Here is a 19,942-nt window from a genome sequence, read left to right as displayed (position 1 = left end):
GCGTATGCATATTTCCCCACAAGTCTGGATTCATAGAGGAATGATGTGCACATTTCTACACACGCTTTCACTCAGAACGTCAGATGGTGAGATGATGAAATAAAGCTCAGTCATCATTACTACATTTCAGTATGTGCCTACCTCTAATTGTACTATAGTTATTATTATTAGCACTACAGTGTAGGCTAAACAAGAATACTAAAACTAAAGTGGGTCCTGGCTGACTGAGATTGTTTCTAAATAAAATGGAACAAAACCCTTAATGCGTCTGTCTCCAGTTATTATTAACAGAGTGAATTTGCCTAATATAAAAAGTTGAGCTTTGGTTGTAGAGAAGTCAACCTTTTAGACAAAACAGTTTCCTGATGATGGCAGTTTTGTAAAATCAACAAAATGTTGAAATGCACAAAGCTGTCTGAATTAAATGAAGCTCACTGCACCTGGAGAAAATATAATGCCAAACTCCCTTTAAGAAATATCACATTTGAACAATTCCTAACGTGTTCGTAACAACACGTAACTCTAGAAACACGAGCTAAAGGCCGTCATATGTCCACAGTCTGACTGTCAATACAGGATCAATATCATCCATAAAGATACAGTGTATACTGATCAATATCATCCATACAGATACAGTGTATTCTGATCAATAATCAATAAAGATACAGTGTATTCTGATCAATAATCAATAAAGATACAGTGTATTCTGATCAATAATCAATAAAGATACAGTGTATTCTGATCAATAATCAATAAAGATACAGTGTATTCTGATCAATAATCAATAAAGATACAGTGTATTCTGACTGCACACAGTAACTGTTACTCTCCAGAGATCACATTTCCAATAAACAGACTTAATGATTTATACAGTTCTTTTATTGTTGATAATATTTTATTTTGATAAGTGCTTTAAAATTGTACCTAGGTACAGTACTTGAGTAAATGTACTTAGTTACATTCAAACAGTGATTCTGTTTTATTGAACACTCAGTGGAGCTGTTCAGATCTCTGCAGTGGTGAGGGGCAGTCGGGCCACAATTCTTTGACAACCTCTTCAGCTTGAGGGAAGTCATCAAATTTCGAAGGACGACTAATTGGAGCTGGTCCTTCCTGGCAGAACGTGAGGTTCTCTCTCAGTCGGTCAGCATCAAACTGCAGAACCTGAGACAGGGTTAGGGTTAGGGTTAGGGTTAGGGTGAGCAGTTAATGAAAGATGCTTACAGAGGAGGCCATAGATAGCCAATGTGCTAAACTAAAGAAGAACCAAGCTTTCTCGGTATATTGCTCCTGTCTTGTTTCTGCCCAGAACCTGCAGATCTGCTGGGACGTCCCAACTCATTTATATTTAGAATCAACAGAAAACTCCAACATGGATTCAGTTTTCAACAAAGACAAAGAAGTGAATGAGACAGTGTGTAAACAGTGAGAGCAGTGAGTATGAAGGTACCTCTTCGTCCACATGCAGAGCAACAGCCACATTATCCCAAACGTAGAACTCAGAACGAGTACAAACCGGGCTCGCTTCCATCATCATTTCATCATCTCTCTTCAGCCACTCATATCTGACAAAAACACAGTGTCTGTGGTTAGTTCACTGTCTGTAATAACAGTGGGACAGTGTCTGTGGTTAGTTCACTGTCTGTGATAACAGTGGGACAATGTCTGTGGTTAGTTCACTGTCGGTAATAACAGTGGGACAATGACTGTGGTTAGTTCCTGTCTTAATAACATGTGGTTAGTTCACTGTCTGTAATAACAGTGGGACAGTGTCTGTGGTTAGTTCACTGTCTGTAATAACAGTGGGACAGTGTCTGTGGTTAGTTCACTGTCTGTAATAACAGTGGGACAATGTCTGTGGTTAGTTCACTGTCTGTAATAACAGTGGGACAGTGTCTGTGGTTAGTTCACTGTCTGTAATAACAGTGGGACAGTGTCTGTGGTGAGTTCACTGTCTGTAATAACAGTGGGACAGTGCAGTGACTGGGCTCAGTTCCTACCTGTGTGTCTCACACATGGCCTCAGACCTCCAGATGAAGTGTCCGTCTCTGTAAGTGCACACAGAGTTTGGGTCGTCAGTCAGCAGAGGAAGGTCTGAGAACAGCTGCTGATTGGCCGGGCTGTGGACCAGCACCGCGTACATCACTTCCTGTTTGTACAGGACGGTCCTGAACACCCTCATGACGGGTTGAGCACCGGAACAAAACTGGAGACAGTAACAGAGGTTTTAATTACAAATTCAGTACCGGACACTAAAGTACCCCCGCAGCCCCAGTGAGTAGGGGCGGCCCTTCCCTCGCTGTCAACAACTATTATTACAAGAGTAAAAAAAATTTAAAGACTGTTATTATTTAAACAAAATACACTTACATAGGGTGCACATCACGGTATTCTCTGTATTTTCAGAATCAACGCCTCCTCCACCAAACTGACAGAAACTAAAACTAAAGACATTTCCTGTTTGTGTTTCTTTGACTTTAGTTGGTTTTGTAAGGACACAATATGTTTCAGTTAGTTTCTTCCTAAACTCCAGTTTTATTTTAATTTAATTTTAGTTTAGTTTAGGTCGTCTATACAACCTGTGGTTCTGATAAACCCCAATCTGACCCTCAGTACCTGGTCTCTGTAGGCCGTCAGAACCTCCTCCAGGGGGAAGGTGAAGCGGTACGAGCCCAGCCTGGAGGACTCCATGAAGACCGGGGAGGTTGCAAACTTCTCCAGGAAGCTCTGCTGCTTCTGGGCCTGCTCCTCTGTCCGGTCTGGGTAGGTGGTCTCCAGGAGCCTCCTCTCAGCGGACCTTATCTCATCAGGCCCCACAACCAGACTCCACCACAGCAGACGAGGACCCTTGTCTTCAGCCTGGTTCCTGAAGCCATCATCCTTCCTGATCCCGCGTAATCCAGCTTGGTCGGTGTCGTGTTTCAGATGAGACACATAAAACTCTGGTCGGGGGTACGCTGGGATGTTGTCTTTGAAGAGGTACCGGTTGTTCAAACCTTGTTGCATCTTCAAATCAGTCAGCTTCAAGTGCTGACCTCTAAACACTTGTTCTGTAAAACCTCTCCTGTTGACCTGTGTCTCCATTGTAGGATGAGGAATGATTTCAAAGCAATGAATCTGTAGATTAAAAAGAGTGGAATAAGTTAACCGTCTTCACTTCCTCTGCTTTAGAGAGAAGTGATATCTGATCTCAACAGGAAGATTTACATAAAGATTTACATAAAGTTTTACATAAACCCCACCCTAGAGGTGTTTCATCATTCATTGTGTGAGCACTGGTGATGATTATTCAGCTGTTTGTATTTAGAGAAGAACTGTGTACAATACAGTATAACTTTTACAACATTTAACATTTATTAATCCTCGGACTGCAGCACACCTTAATGTTACGTTGTTAAGGCGGGATAGAGGAACCAGCACACATACGCAGCACCCCTGCTAGGTGTGAATGGCTCTAATTAGCATTTCAATGTCGCAATCGTCTGGCCTGCCTGACTGAAACTAACAACCATTGGATGAAACCATAGACAGTTCAGAAGTAAAATGACCTGTGATTGGACAGCAAATCCCTCACTTATTGGTCACCTTTGGGACATATGGTCATTTGCCCCTCCCATTTTTATAATAAGAAGAAGAAGAAGAAGAAGAGAGAAGAATAACAACACAAATATTAATAATAATGATAATATTAATGATAATAAGAATAAGAATACTAATACTAATTATTATTATTGCTATTATTATTTAGTGAGAACTACATGTCACAATAGCAGTTCATTGAGAAGAGAAGAGACATAGGAAGGAACATATTGAAAGGAGCTTTATTTAAAAAAATAAAAATAAAAAACAAACATGCTTTACACTGTGTTCCCCTTGTCTGGGTCACACACTAAAACTATTTAACTCAAGTGTCTCTTGGCTGCTTCAGGGTCATAAAAAGATGGAGCAGGTCTTGCGGAGGGTGGCCCATAATGCAGCCTTTTGTGGTGGGTTGCCTGGTATTTCGGGTCATTTTCCAGTCTCTTCTGTAAAGTTGAACACAGAGCAGACAGCTCCTGGCTCCTGAAGGATGGGGGCCGAACTATCCACCCAGCTTCCCCATCAGCTGTGCCATCCTCCTCATCAGACATCATGTCCACTGTGATGCCCCTCCTGAAGTCCATCTCTTCCTTGGCTAAAACAGCCCTCCTCGCTTCCAGCAGCTGGAAATACAAGCAGTATAATTAGTGCTGTTCTAATTACAAGATATTATATATGTGTGTGTGTGTGTGTGTGTGTGTGTGTGTGTGTGTAATTAACCAGTAAGTTATGTAAAATGTCACACTTAGTATTAGGGTCATTCTACAAAAAAAACACTTAATGCACTGATTTTGAACTTCCTCCTGGATCAAGAGACGGCTCCCCCACTCGGAGTCTCACAACCCACTCGGTTCCCTCTTACCATCTCACCAAACCCCTCCATCCATTCAGTCAACCCATCCGTCAACAAACCCACCTTCCTTCCATCCATCCTTTCCCGATCCATTAATTCCTCCTGCAGGACACCACATCAGTTTACATTTATCCATCACATAACCAGCACCAGAATCTGACAGTAAAACAAACAAACAAAAAAACCCTAACCCTAACCCTCACCAAAACCGTATGTTGTTAGTCTTTACAACAATCACCAACTCTTGTTTGGTCAAAATAAATCTTTAATTCAATGAGTTACATGTAGTGAAATGAGTTGCTATAGCGACATCATGGCGTTAGCTAACACTTCGTCCACTAACAGTAGTGGTTGTTTGTTCCACTAACACTAGTTGTTGTTGTTTGTCCCACTAACAGTAGTCGTTGTTTGTTCCACTAACAGTAGTTGTTGTTTGTTCCACTAACAGTAGTTGTTGTTGTTTGTCCCACTAACAGTAGTTGTTGTTTGTTCCACTAACAGTAGTTGTTGTTTGTCCCACTAACAGTAGTCGTTGTTTGTTCCACTAACAGTAGTTGTTGTTTGTTCCACTAACAGTAGTTGTTTGTCCCACTAACAGTAGTTGTTGTTGTTTGTCCCACTAACAGTAGTCGTCGTTTGTTCCACTAACAGTAGTTGTTGTTTGTACCACTAACAGTAGTTGTTGTTGTTTGTCCCACTAACAGTAGTTGTTGTTGTTTGTCCCACTAACAGTAGTTGTTGTTTGTTCCACTAACAGTAGTTGTTGTTGTTTGTCCCACTAACAGTAGTCGTTGTTTGTTCCACTAACAGTAGTTGTTGTTGTTTGTCCCACTAACAGTAGTCGTTGTTTGTTCCACTAACAGTAGTTGTTTTTTGTTCCACTAACAGTAGTTGTTGTTTGTTCCACTAACAGCAGTTGTTGTTGTTTGTCCCACTTACAGTAGTTGTTGTTTGTTCCACTAACAGTAGTCGTTGTTTGTCCCACTAACAGCAGTTGTTTGTTCCACTAACAAGTAGTTGTTTGTTCCACTAACAGCAGTTGTTGTTTGTTCCACTAACAGTAGTAGTTGTTGTTTGTCCCACTAACAGTAGTTGTTGTTTGTCCCACTAACACTAGTAGTTGTTGTTTGTCCCACTAACAGTAGTTGTTTGTTCCACTAACAAGTAGTTGTTTGTTCCACTAACAGTAGTTGTTGTTGTTTGTCCCACTAACAGTAGTTGTTGTTGTTTGTTCCACTAACAATAGTTGTTGTTGTTTGTCCCACTAACAGTAGTCGTTGTTTGTTCCACTAACAGTAGTTGTTGTTTGTTCCACTAACAGTAGTTGTTTGTCCCACTAACAGTAGTTGTTGTTGTTTGTCCCACTAACAGTAGTTTTTGTTGTTTGTCCCACTAACAGTAGTCGTCGTTTGTTCCACTAACAGTAGTTGTTTTTAGTCCCACTAACAGTAGTTGTTGTTGTTTGTCCCACTAACAGTAGTCGTTGTTTGTTCCACTAACAGTAGTTGTTGTTTGTTCTACTAACAGTAGTTGTTGTTGTTTGTTCCACTAACAGTAATTGTTGTTTGTTCCACTAACAGTAGTTGTTGTTTGTTCCACTAACAGTAGTTGTTGTTTGTTCCACTGACAGACTCAGGTTGTTATTGTCAGTGTCTGACAGCATTATGGAAAGGATCCCTACAGAGATAGACCTTTAGTTTAACCACAAACAGCCGTAATATCACTATCACTCTCCACCAGACTCCAGAGACAAAAACACTCATTTTACCTTCAGATCATCGTAACTTTATTCAAAGTGGACAGAAACAGAATAAAACTCATTAAAACTGAAACTCAAACAATGAATCACTGATCTCGAATAGTTGTAGATTAATTTTATATTCATGGATTAGCGGTTGCGGCTTCAGTTGAACTTTAGATTGTCCCTGTTGTTGGAACCAGATCAAGTTGTGTTCAGGAACCTTGTGAGCAATGACGGAAAAATGACAGACCTGTAAAATAAAGTGTTCCTGCTGTTGTCGAAATTGGACACGTTGTGAAACATGTCAAAAGTAACACGAGTTGTGTCTCTGCTGGAGGAAACTTGAGTTTTACTTTAACCGCCGTCACAGAATCTATATTCATTTTCATTAAAGACTTTAATTAAAATACTTTAATTCAGTTATAGCATCACAAGCTGAATTTCTGCCAACGCCAGCCATCTTGTGCCTACAGTGCTAACAGCTTACTGTGCTAAAGGCTAACAGTGCTAACAGTTCTAACAGCTAACAGTGCTAAAAGGTCACAGTACTAACAGCTAATAATGCTAAAGGCTAACAATATTAACAGCTAATAATACTAAAAGCTAACAGTGCTAACAGCTAACAATACTAAAAGCTATCAGTGCTAACAGCTAGCAGTATTAAAGACACACAACACTGACATTAATATCAGGAATATTAAAGTTCAGGTGAGATGAAAAATGATCTTTAACCTTTTAAGATCCTCAGTCACATTGTTCCCATATTTAACAATATCTGACAAAAACATTCACAAATAACATTTCTTTGTATTTTTATATAAAATCCAATTATTTTCTCTTCCTGTAAAACAACTTTTTTATCGCTGTAAAAAAAACATCTAACTAGAAGATTCAAAAGACTTGTGGAGTGAAATCTAACTTTGACTTTATTAAGCTCACTGATTGTTTTTGACTTTCTCCTTAATTTGTTTTGAACAGGATTTAAACCAGTACTCTGAAGTACTCTGAAGTACTCTGAAGTTCTTCAACCTGCTGCTGACTGTAAAAACTCTCAAAGACTCAAAGTGAAAGTAACTGTGCCAACTTTTTACAGCAGGGCGGGAACCATAACTGACTTCCTGTCTTAACATGCTGTCTGCTGTTTCCAGCTGCACTCCTGGTTGGTCTCAGGTGATGTCATTAAGGGGCGGAGCTTTGTCAGCTGACTGCTGTGTCTCATTTTAAAGGGAAATATGATCCATCACACTGCTCTGAGATCACGTCACAAAGAAAACAACCAGAGCAAATTCACTTTCACTCATATTTCTGTGACTGTTTTTACTTTTAATTTTTGTAGTTAGAAAAAAAAGTTATAAAGTTAAGTGCGAGTTCAAGCAGGGTCTCTGCTGTCCGGTCTGTCATGAGGTCTTTAGAGATCCTGTTGTTCTGTCATGCAGCCACAGCTTCTGTAAAGACTGTCTGAAGAGCTGGTGGAAGGAGAAACCAACACGTGAGTGTCCAGTTTGTAAAAGAAGATCTTCGAAGGATCCACCTTTAAATCTGGCTTTAAAGAACCTGTGTGAGAGTTTCTTACAGGAGAGAGATCAGAGATCTTCAGAGGCTCTCTGCAGTCTGCACTCTGAGAAACTCAAACTCTTCTGTCTGGACCATCAGCATCCAGTGTGTCTCGTCTGCAGAGATTCAAAAAAACACACCAACCACAGATTCAGACCCATCGATGAAGCTGCACAGGATCACAAAGAGGAGCTCCAGAAATCTCTAGAGCCCTTAAAGGAGAAGTTAAAGGTTTGTGAAGGAGTTAAAGTGAAGTTTGATCAAACAGCAGAACACATGAAGGTCCAGGCCCGACGCACAGAGAGGCTGATTAAGGAGCAGTTTAAGAAGCTTCGCCAGTTTCTAGAAGAGGAAGAGGAGGCCAGGCTGGCTTCACTGAGGGAGGAAGAGGAGGAGAAGAGTCAGATGATGAAGGAGAAGATGGAGGCCCTGAGCAGAGAGATAGCAGCTCTTTCAGACACAGTCAGAGCCACAGAGGAGGAGCTGAGAGCTGAAGATGTCTCATTCCTGAGTTTATGTGTGAGGGACGAGTACAGAGACACTGACAGCAGCAGAAACAGTGTCCAATGTACACATGTATATAGCCGAAGCTCCTCAACAATGATTACTAAATACTGACTCTCATATCTTCAAATTGTCTCAAAGAAAGACTCTCCCAAACCCTCAGTGACACCCAGTCAGGATTTATGAGAGGTAGATCAATACATAACAAGGGGCGCCGAGTCCTAGACCTGCTTGAATACAGTGATTATAAATAAATAAATAAATAAATGCTCTCAGTTCTTATCAAAAGTTCACATATTGTAACCAGATGAGTAACCAGATGTGTTGTAACTCAGATAATGCAGACCTTGTGCTCATGTTTTGGAAATGTACAGATTGAAGGTTTTTTGGAACAACCTTTATAAACATAATATATATATATAATATAATATATATATAATTACACTGGACCCCCCAATATCTATTCTGGGTGAAGCAGAAATGCTCAAAGAGATTAATAATGAGGAGAAGAAACTAATATGATTAATAATGACAGCAGCAACAAAATGTAAATTAACTATTGTCATATAGCCCCCCAGAAACAATCCTGTACAATGTTAAAGGGAAACCAATGAAATGTGACAGGATGTGGGGCAAACTTGTTCCCAATATACAAACAATAGAGGGGCAGTTATTGCTATAGATATATACATTTGTGTATGAAGTGAGGCTGTGATTGATTGTTGATTTTAATGAGAGTCTGAGAGGAAGCTGAATATGTGTGTGTTTGTTGTGCTGGAGGGATGGGCCAATGGATTGTGTCAATGTTTTAATGACTGTCAAATTCAAACAATAAAGAGAGAATTATGAAATGGAAAAATAAATCTGATATTGAGCAATTGAGTGTTTTTGAGAAGCAAATAGTCAGCTGGCAGATGACACAACGTTGTTTCTGAAAAATTCCAAAAGCTGTTCAGATTATTGATTTATTTTCCAAACTGAAGCTGAAAAAGTGAATTATTAGTTTCACACGAGTGTCATCTAGTGGCAGCACATGGTATCCCCATTAACACTCTGCTCCAATACTTGGGTGTGCATGTTACAAAGGATACTTCTCCATTTCTTAGAAATTAAATTATACATTTTACTACTAAATATATTTATATATACACATACACAAATTTACATACACATATGTGCACACACCTTACAAATATGTTATTCATAAACAATTATCCAAATTCAATGTACAACATGTAGTGTAATATATATCACATTATCATCACAGCAGTTGCTTATTCTTATACCTCTGGAATATATATACATATATATTATTTTTTTAACTTGCTTCAGTTCCACAGTTTCACCCCACATATTCTTTAATTTACATAATTTTACAAAAGTAAGACACATCCTGTCACAGACGGATGCAGAAAACCTAATCCATGCATTTGTTACTTCTAGGCTGGATTACTGCAACTCCTTATTATCAGGTTGCCCCAATAAGTCCATTAAGACGCTCCAATTAATTCAGAACGCTGCAGCACGAGTACTTGATCTATCGATCAAGCCCAACACATACTCTTCAAAGTTGTACAAACACACACTTATATACTAAATTAAACTCCTCTCTCAAATTAGATCCATCCCCCCTGTCAAAGAATATTCTTTTATATATTTGTATTCATATATACACCAATCAACCATAACATTATGAGCACTGACTGTGAATAACACTGATTATCTGGTTATCAGGGCTCCTGTCAGTGGGGGGCATATATCAAGCAGCAAGTGAACATTTTGTCATCAGAGCTGATGTGTTAGAAGCAGGAAAAATTGCCAGCGTGAGGATCTGAGCCACTTTGACAAGGGCCACATTGTAATGGCTAGACGATGTTCCTGGTCTGCAGAGGTCAGTTCCTATTAAAAGTGGTCCAAGGAAGGCAAAGAACAGGAGAAAGGGTCAAAGCCAATATGTTCAGCACTTTTTGGACATGTGCTCTTGTACAAAAAATGTTTTGTCTGTCTATTAATGTCATTCTAGTTAGACAGCAACAGCTTATTTAAGGATTTTCACACAGGATTTAGAGTTCATCACAGCACAGAGACAGCACTGGTTAAAGTTAATAACGACCTTTTGATTGCTTCTGACAATGGACTTGTCTCTGTACTTGTATTATTGGATCTTAGTGCTGCATTTGACACCATTAACCATAATATTCTTTTACAGAGACTTGAGCATCAAATTAGCATTAAAGGAACCGCACTAAGCTGGTTTAAGTCATACTTATCAGATCATTCTCAGTTTGTACATGTTAACGATGAATTCTCCATAAATACTACAGTTAGTCATGGAGTTCCACAAGGTTCTGTACTTGGACCAATTTTATTCACTTTATATACGCTATCCTTCGGCAATATTATTAGGAATCACTCCATTAACTTTCAATGCTATGCAGATGATACACAGATATATTTATTGATCAAGCCCGATGAAATTAATCAATTATCTTAATTACAAACATGTCTTAAGGACATAAAATCCTGGATGAGCTGCAATTTTCTGATGGTAAACTCAGAAAAAAATGAAATTCTTGTACATGGCCCCAAAAACCTCAGAGACTCACTGTCTAAAGATATAGTTACTCTAGATGGTATTACCTTGGCCTCAAGCACCACTGTCAGGAATCTTGGAGTTATCTTTGATCAGGACATGTCATTTAATTCCAATATAAAGCAAACCTCTAAGACTGCCTTCTTTCATTTACGTAATATTACAAAAATTAGACACATCCTGTCACAGACGGATGCAGAAAAACTAATCCATGCATTTGTTACTTCTAGGCTGGATTACTGCAACTCCTTATTATCAGGTTGTCCCAATAAGTCCATTAAGACGCTCCAATTAATTCAGAACACTGCAGCACGAGTACTGACAGGAACTAGAAAAAGAGATCACATCTCTCCTGTACTAGCTTCTCTGCACTGGCTTCATGTAAAATTTAGAATATAATTAAAATCCTCCTCCTCACCTACAAAGCTCTTCATGGTCAGGCCCCTTCATATCTTAAAGAGCTCATAGTACCCTATTACCCCTCTAGATCACTACATTCTCTGAATGCTGGGCTACTTGTGGTTCCTATAGTCTCAAAAAGTAGAACAGGAGCCAGAGCCTTCAGTTACCAAGCTCCTCTCCTGTGGAACCAGCTTCCAGTTGTGGTTCGGGAGGCCGACACCCTCACCACATTTAAGAGTAGGCTTAAAACATTCCTCTTTGATAAAGCTTATAGTTAGGGCTGGATCAGGTGAGTCCTGAACCATCCCTTAGTTATGCTGCTATAGGCCTAGACTATTGGGGGATTTCCCATGGTGCACTGAGCTCCTCCCTTCCTCTCTCTTTCTGCACTCATTCATGTCCCATTAATGCATGTTACTAACTTCACTTCTTCCCCGGAGTTCTTGTGCTTTCTCGTCTGTCTCACAGGTTGGATCCTGGTGGAGCCTCCTGCCATGGTCCTGCTTGACTGCCATTGCTAATATTATTGATATTATTGTTATTAATATTATTATTATGATTATGATTATAATGATTATTATTACTACAATTACTATTAGTACTATTATCATTGCTCATTGTCCCCCATCGATGTGGCTGTTGTGGTCGTGGTCATCATCTTTTTGATGATTTTTGATTCACCATCATCATCACCATCAGTCACTAGTTGTTGTTGCTACTGTTGTTGCTGTGCACCTTTGTCTCTGTCTCTGTCCTTCTGTCGTCACATCTGTTCTCTCCGTCTCTCTCTATCTTTCTCTGTCTCTCTCTCTCTCTCCCACCTAGAGCCGGGGTCTGTCTGAGGTTTCTGCCTCTTAAAGGGAAGTTTTTCCTTGCCGCTGTCGCCAAGTGCTTGCTCATAGCGGGAATTGTTGGGTCTCTGTAAATCGTTTTATAATTGAAAAGTGTCCTGAGATAACGTCTGTTATGAATTGGCGCTATACAAATAAAATTTAATTGAATTGAATTATATTTCCTTTCAAAATGAAACACAGCAGTGAGCTGACAAAGCTCCACCCCTTACATGACCTCTCCCGAAACCAACCAGGAAACAGGCTGTTCCGGTTCAGTTGTCTCTGAGTAGAGACACAGACGATAAGATTTAACTTCATTACAACTCAACTCTCAACTGAGGGAGGAAAGTTACAGGACGGAGGACAGAAGTACTCTGAAGAACTCTGAAGTACTTTAACCTGCTGCTGAATGTAAACTCTCAAAGACTCAAAGTGAAAGTAACTGAGGGGACTTTTTACAACACAGCGGGGAAACACTGACTTCCTGTCATAACGTGCTGCTTGCTGTTTCCAGAGAAAAAATGGCTTCCAGATTAGAGGAGGATCTCTGCTGTCCTGTCTGTAATGAAATCTTTAGAGATCCTCTTGTTCTGTCATGCAGCCACAGCTTCTGTAAAGACTGTCTAAAGAGCTGGTGGACAGAGAAACCAACATGTGAGTGTCCAGTTTGTAAGAGAAGATCTTTGAGGGAACCTCCTTTAAACCTGGCTTTAAAGAACCTGTGTGAGAGTTTCTTACAGGAGAGAGATCAGAGATCTTCAGAGGCTCTCTGCAGTCTGCACTCTGAGAAACTCAAACTCTTCTGTCTGGACCATCAGCAGCCAGTGTGTCTCGTCTGCAGAGATTCAAAAAAACATACCAACCACAAATTCAGACCCATCGATGAAGCTGCACGACAACACAAGAAGAAACTTCAGGAAACTTTGCAGCCCTTAAAGGAGAAGTTAAAGGTTTGTGAAGGAGTTAAAGTGAAGTTTGATCAAATAGCAGAACACATGAAGGTCCAGGCCCGACGCACAGAGAGGCTGATTAAGGAGCAGTTTAAGAAGCTTCACCAGTTTCTAGAAGAGGAAGAGGAGGCCAGGCTGGCTGCTCTGAGTGAGGAAGAGGAACAGAAGAGTCAGATGATGAAGGAGAAGATGGAGGCCCTGAGCAGTGAGATAGCAGCTCTTTCAGACACAGTCAGAGCCACAGAGGAGGAGCTGAGAGCTGAAGACGTCTCATTCCTGAACAACTACAAGGCTGCAGTGGAAAGAGTCCAGCAGCGCCCCCTGCTGGAGGATCCACAGCTGCCCTCAGGAGCTCTGATAGACGAGGCCAAACACCTGGGCAACCTGACCTTCAACATCTGGAACAAGATGAAGGACATGGTCTCCTACACTCCTGTGATTCTGGATCCAAACACTGCTGATCCAGAACTCATCCTGTCTGAAGATCTGACCAGTGTGAGACTAGGACAGAAACAGCAGCTTCCTGATAATCCAGAGAGGTTTGATTATTACGGCTCTGTTCTGGGCTCTAAGGGCTTTAACTCAGGGACTCACAGCTGGGATGTCGAGGTTGGAGACAGTACAGACTGGATACTAGGTGTGTTAGCAGAGTCTGTCCAGAGGAAGGGACCCATACGGTCTGGATTATGGAGAATAGGGTTCTATGGAGGTAAATACTATGCACGGTCACCATCAGCTCCACCCACTGATCTTATAGTTCAGAAGAAGGTCCAGAGGATCAGAGTGAATCTGGACTGGAACAGAGGAAAGTTGTCGTTCTCTGATCCTGATACTAACACACACATACACACCTTCACACACACTTTTACTGAGAGGATGTTTCCATACATTAACACTGTGGATAAAGTCCCAGTGAAGATATCATCAGTGAAGGTCAGTGTGACAGTGAGGCAGAGCAGGTAGTTGTTATTATTTGTCGCTATTGAGTTTTAAAATCTGCTTTTTGTTTCCATTATCAACCTTTTCATGTGTAAAATGTCACCAAAAATATCATCTTTACTCAGTTGTTGTGTTTCTTCATCTATTCATTCCTGATAATGATCACCTCATCAGCCGTTACCCATTACTTAAACCTGTAATCTGTATTGATATATCACATGTTTTAAACAGCATTCAGATTGGTCAAATGAGTCTGCAGTGACTCTAAACATTGTATTGTAATTATTACTGTACGTACAAAATGTTTGATCAAACATTTTTGACTACACACCCAACACCAGCAGAATGATGTGTGATTTTCTTCAGATGAATAGCGCCACTATGTGTTCAGTTATTAAGCATTTTACATTTTTGCTAATAACTTATGAACTGGTAGGCATAAAAGAAACATTTTAGTACAGTGTATTCATTGGATGATGACAATTTTACTGATATAGGTCAGACCCTCAGGCTTCTGTTAATCATTGTATCTTTGATTTGTCTGTATGTTCATTAACAGTTGTTGTTATATACAATTGTTTTTTGATGCTCAGTGCAACTTTGACCCAACTTTGACATTTTTATTTTCTTGTAAGTCTATCTGTACACTTTCAAACATGAGGAGCTCCTGCTGTTATCTAATGTGAACTGCCTTGCTATATCTGCTCCTAATGTTGGACTTTGAAGATTCATGCATGTAAATCTTTCTGCACGCAGGAACTGTTACTCTCCAGAAATTACATTTCCAATGAATAGACTTCAATTTCATAAACTGGGTAGTTTATTATGTAATAATACATATAATATATTATCATTTATTATTGATTATATTTTGTTTTAATATTCTAGTACAAGTGCTTCAAAATTGTACTTAGGTACAGTACTTGAGTAAATGTACTTAGTTACATTCAAACAGTGATTCTGTTTTATTGAACACTGGAGATGTTAAGATCTCTGCAGTGGTGAGTAGCAGTCGGGCCACAATTCTTTGACAACCTCTTCAGCTTGAGGGAAGTCATCAGATTCCTCACGAGAAATAATTGGAGCTGGTCCTTTCTGACAGAACGTGAGGTTCTCTCTCGGTTGGTCAGCATCAAAAGTCAGAAACGTATCAGATTATTATTATTATTTTAGTCACGGTGAAAATGTTTGTGTTCTATGGGTCTCGCACATGGGTGTGGCAAAAAAACTCGTCAGCGCCCCCAATAAAGGTTTTATCAGCGTGTTACAACGATATGTATTAAAATCAGTTCAGACTTAGATCATGGCCAGATGTTCAATAAAGTTTCTTGGACACATCCCCCAAACCCAACAGGAAATTGGCCATTTTGGATTTAGAATATAGATTTGCGCGTGTTGTATTTTAACAAACCCCTCCAGGGAATTGATTGAATCGACTCTAGATTTTATCAGTGTAACCTAATGGCCAGCTTGATTAAAAGTTGTGCTATTTGGGAGTTTTTGTCAAAGGGCATGTCCGTGGCGTGGTCTCTAAAATCAATGTATTGCCAAGAAACAGGAAGTTGTTCTTTTTTTGTACAATTTGCACCAAAATATACATACAGTATATGATAAGACTGTCTTCCTGAACACACCTACAAGTAAGCCTTGTATGGCAAGCACCGTCTGTAGCTGTAGCTGTAAACCCTTGTTCAATACGTTGACGATCTTTTAGTGTGCTCACCTACAATTAAGGGATTGTCAAACTGACACAGTGGCCTCTATCTTAACGATTTGAAACGCAAGTATCAAACGCGAAACGCAAGTAGCTTTATGGGCGGATCTCAGTCGCTGTTGCTATTATGCCGGCAGGATAAATGACTCTTGTGCCCGACGCAAATCTAAAATGGGTTGGTCTGAAGTAGCTACATTAGTCATAGGTGTGGTTTGGGCATAACATGCAATAAACCAATCAGAGCGTCATCTCACATTCCCTTTAAAAGCAGGCGCGCTTGTTCCATGGTGGATTGCTATTATAATGGCGGATTTGCCAGGCGCACGCCAGGAGCGGTTCACGGTCAAGGAGACCGACAGAGAACTGGCACTTATAGACAGAAAGTAGACACACTGTAAATATTTTCTTTTCCACTTAGAGGGCTTTATTTATCATCAAAAGATGCTTTTATGTTAATCTAAGGAAGGATACATATGGCTGAATTTAAGGATCATTTATTGATTGATCATTTAATTTATAAAATGTCAGAAAGTGCAGCTCAAGTTCCCAGAACCCGAGGTGACGTTTTTAAAATCAGTTTTTCTTTCCAAATCACAAATTATATGAAAAGCAGCAAATCCTCACACCTGAGAGGCTGGATGTACGTATAGTTTGACTTTAAACAATTATTTTAATCGGCTAATTAATGTGCAAACACTACATTATGGCCAAGCATGCGCCCTTAAAATAGCTTATGAATAAGTGCCACTGACTTTAGACTAGGTTTTTCCTGGTCTGTTGCGGAATTGTTTTCTGAAACAGCAAAATAACACCAGGGAACGTTTGCGCCGGAACACGCCTCCTCTTTTGGCTGTACCGCCCCCGGGAGCACAAATTCATTCCCTAATTTACGTGCGTCTGTGGAGGGAAAAATTCCAATGTGCGTCAAATGCAAAATAGGAATTATACAAGCGCCAGTGTATAAAGTAAGTTGTGCTTGAGTGCAAGATAGAGCCCAGTGTCTTTGTGTTTGTTTTATGAAAGAAAATGATCATAATGTTTTTTTGAAAAGAAGCAACTTGTTTTGTAATCAGTGCACTTGGCCATATAACCACTCCGGAGGATTGATAATTAAGTCTGTACCGAATCCAGACAATTTTGGATGTTCCTAAAACACAAACTTACAACATAATTTATATAATTTATTTGTTAAATGATATCATAACCTCCTGACCCCTGTATGACATCACACATGGTGAAAACTTTTGACCATGAATGACGTTTTGACTTGGAGTCCTGAGGCAACAACAGCCTTTAATGATTTAAAACAAGTTTTATTTAGCCCCCCATGGTTAGAGATCTTAGACTCTACTGTGTCCTCTAATTTCTATGTCCTGCATGCTTTTCATTTCCTAATCTTTCAGCAAGCCTAAGACATTGGCAAACTATTCTACTTACCACATCTCATGTCACCCTGAAGTGTTGTACTGTCCTTAATCTATCAAATGTGCTACTTACAGCTGAAGATGAATAACATTCCTGGTTTGGATTGGTTTAAAAGTGTAATTCAAAGCTTGTCAGAACTTCTTCAGATGAATCTAAAAATATGCATTATACCAACCTCCATCTAGTGGAGGTATAGTGGAAAGGGTTCATCAGACCAAGAAGAAAACCCTAACAAAATGAATAGTTGAAACAAAGTTTGTGTAAGTAACTCCCCTTTATAAGTATTATCATACTATAAAAAAGAAATGTAAACCTTTTGATTAGCATCTCTCCTTTCTTAGTTAGAGAGTGAATATGAGGAGTTTCTGATGGTCAAACGACATCAACACCTGTTACTCCTCTGAGATGAGGAACCAAGATCACATTCTCAACGATTTTGTACTGAAATTGCAGCTAAAATCAGCAGAAAGGAGAACAGATTTAAAGTTTGATTGCCCCAACATGATTGGCGGAAGGAGATTGCTGCTACATCTAATTGAATTAACTGAAAGAGTAAGAGCCAAAGCTGATTAGAAAGATGAATGAGCTAATTGTGAATGGATGAGGCTTGATTAGAAAGTCTTCCTGCTTGAACCCCCACTTAACTTCACAACTTTATCAGTGTACAAAAATTAAAAGTAAAAAAAGTCAGAGAAATATGAGTGAAAGTGAATATGCTTTGGTTATTTTCTTTGTGATGTGATCTCAAAGCAGTGTGATGGATCATATTTCCCTTTAAAATGAGACACAGTAGTGAGCTGACAAAGCTCCGCCCCTTAATGACATCACCTGAGACCAACCAGGAAACAGGTTGTTCCTGTTCAGTTCTCACTGAGGAGAGACGCACAGACGGACAGACAGACAGACGGTAAGATTAACCTTCATTACAAAGCTGTGACTTCAACTGAGGGACAACAGTTACAGGACGGAGGACTGAAGTACTCTGAAGTACTTCAACCTGCTGCTGAATGAGAAAACATTTACAGACTTAAGACGCGAAAGATTTCAATGAGAAAGTAACTGAGGCTACTTTTTACAGCAGGGCGGCAACCATAAATTAGTTAATGTTTAACGAGCTGTCTGCTGTTTCCAGCTGCACTCAGAGACAAAATGGCTTCCAGATTAGAGGAGGATTTCTGCTGTACGATCTGTCATGAGGTCTTTAGAGATCCTGTTGTTCTGTCATGCAGCCACAGCTTCTGTAAAGACTGTCTGAAGAGCTGGTGGAAGGAGAAACCAACACGTGAGTGTCCAGTTTGTAAGAGAAGATCTTTGAGGGAACCTCCTTTAAACCTGGCTTTAAAGAACCTGTGTGAGAGTTTCTTACAGGAGAGAGATCAGAGATCTTCAGAGGCTCTCTGCAGTCTGCACTCTGAGAAACTCAAACTCTTCTGTCTGGACCATCAGCAACCAGTGTGTCTCGTCTGCAGAGATTCAAAAAAACACACCAACCACAGATTCAGACCCATCGATGAAGCTGCACAGGATCACAAAGAGGAGCTCCAGAAATCTCTAGAGCCCTTAAAGGAGAAGTTAAAGGTTTGTGAAGAAGTTAAAGTGAAGTTTGATCAAACAGCAGAACACATGAAGGTCCAGGCCCGACGCACAGAGAGGCTGATTAAGGAGCAGTTTAAGAAGCTTCACCAGTTTCTAGAAGTGGAAGAGGAGGCCAGGCTGGCTGCACTGAGGGAGGAAGAGGAGCAGAAGAGTCAGATGATGAAGGAGAAGATGGAGGCCCTGAGCAGAGAGATAGCAGCTCTTTCAGACACAGTCAGAGCCACAGAGGAGGAGCTGAGAGCTGAAGACGTCTCATTCCTGAACAACTACAAGAAAGTGGAAAAAGTCCAGCAGCGCCCCCTGCTGGAGGATCCACAGCTGCCCTCAGGAGCTCTGATAGACGAGGCCAAACACCTGGGCAACCTGACCTTCAACGTCTGGAACAAGATGAAGGACATGGTCTCCTACACTCCTGTGATTCTGGATCCAAACACTGCTCATCCAGGACTCGTCCTGTCTGAAGATCTGACCAGTGTGAGAGGAGGACAGGAACAGCAGCTTCCTGATAATCCAGAGAGGTTTGATTATTACCGCCATGTTCTGGGCTCTGAGGGCTTTAACTCAGGGACTCACAGCTGGGATGTCGAGGTTGGATACAGTACAGTCTGGGGACTGGGTGTGTCAGCAGAGTCAGTCCAGAGGAAGGGACGCATACTGTCTCGATTATTGGGAATACGGTTCTATGGAGGTAAATACTCAGCATGGTCACCATCAGCTCCACTCACTGGTCTCGTAGTTCAGAAGAAGGTCCAGAGGATCAGAGTGAATCTGGACTGGAACAGCGGCAAGCTGTTTTTCTCTGATCCTGATACTAACACAGACATACACACCATCACACACACTTTCACTGAGAGGATGTTTCCATACATTAACACTGTGAATAAAGTGAAGATATTACCAGTGAAGGTCAGTGTGACAGTGGAACAGAGCAGTTAGAGATAAAGAGGATGATTATATTCACCATGTTTATTTCTTAAAGGGAAAAGTCTCTGAATTGAAGCTCTTAAACTGAACCTGCTCCTCACAAGTGTTTATTGCTCTTTTACTTAGTCTTTTTATTTAATTTTTTGTTGTTATTTCTTTTGAAAATCTGCTTTTTGTTTCTACTATCGAACCTATTCACGTGTAAAATTATTTGACAAAATGACTGAAATCATTGAATGAATGAATTAAAATCTTCATCTGTTATGTTATGAATATGAATTAAAATGAATGCTGAATGTACAGTTATTCATCTACATATTAAAATACTGTCTTTA

The 19,942-nt window shown here is 40.2% G+C and overlaps 4 protein-coding genes across 4 annotated transcripts; 2 read left to right on the top strand and 2 right to left on the bottom strand.

Annotated features, from left to right (window-relative positions):
• Positions 1 to 861: 861 nt before the first annotated feature.
• LOC127360476 (uncharacterized) lies at positions 862 to 3,200 on the bottom strand. Its single transcript, XM_051394913.1, has 4 exons — positions 2,617 to 3,200; positions 2,001 to 2,206; positions 1,451 to 1,565; positions 862 to 1,164 (listed from the first exon to the last, which is right to left on the bottom strand). The coding sequence occupies exons 1-4, from the start codon at positions 3,082 to 3,084 to the stop codon at positions 991 to 993; spliced, it is 963 nt and encodes a 320-aa protein (XP_051250873.1). The 5' UTR covers positions 3,085 to 3,200; the 3' UTR covers positions 862 to 990.
• A 614-nt stretch (positions 3,201 to 3,814) lies between these two features.
• LOC127360474 (uncharacterized protein C14orf93-like) lies at positions 3,815 to 4,580 on the bottom strand. Its single transcript, XM_051394910.1, has 2 exons — positions 4,496 to 4,580; positions 3,815 to 4,202 (listed from the first exon to the last, which is right to left on the bottom strand). Exons 1-2 carry the CDS (start codon positions 4,523 to 4,525, stop codon positions 3,900 to 3,902), a joined length of 333 nt encoding a protein of 110 aa, XP_051250870.1. The 5' UTR covers positions 4,526 to 4,580; the 3' UTR covers positions 3,815 to 3,899.
• Positions 4,581 to 12,329: 7,749 nt separating this feature from the next.
• On the top strand, positions 12,330 to 14,900 carry LOC127360480 (nuclear factor 7, brain-like). The gene has a single exon (XM_051394916.1). The coding sequence runs from the start codon at positions 12,581 to 12,583 to the stop codon at positions 13,970 to 13,972; it is 1,392 nt and encodes a 463-aa protein (XP_051250876.1). The 5' UTR covers positions 12,330 to 12,580; the 3' UTR covers positions 13,973 to 14,900.
• A 140-nt stretch (positions 14,901 to 15,040) lies between these two features.
• LOC127360481 (nuclear factor 7, ovary-like) lies at positions 15,041 to 19,942 on the top strand. The gene is made up of 2 exons (XM_051394917.1): positions 15,041 to 17,994; positions 18,220 to 19,942. The coding sequence occupies exon 2, from the start codon at positions 18,237 to 18,239 to the stop codon at positions 19,617 to 19,619; it is 1,383 nt and encodes a 460-aa protein (XP_051250877.1). The 5' UTR covers positions 15,041 to 17,994; positions 18,220 to 18,236; the 3' UTR covers positions 19,620 to 19,942.

This window comes from Dicentrarchus labrax, unplaced genomic scaffold (genome assembly GCF_905237075.1).
Source record: "Dicentrarchus labrax unplaced genomic scaffold, dlabrax2021, whole genome shotgun sequence".
Taxonomy (NCBI): domain Eukaryota; kingdom Metazoa; phylum Chordata; class Actinopteri; family Moronidae; genus Dicentrarchus; species Dicentrarchus labrax.
Note: the sequence above shows the minus strand (reverse complement) of the source record. Positions and strands in the feature narration are given on the sequence as shown.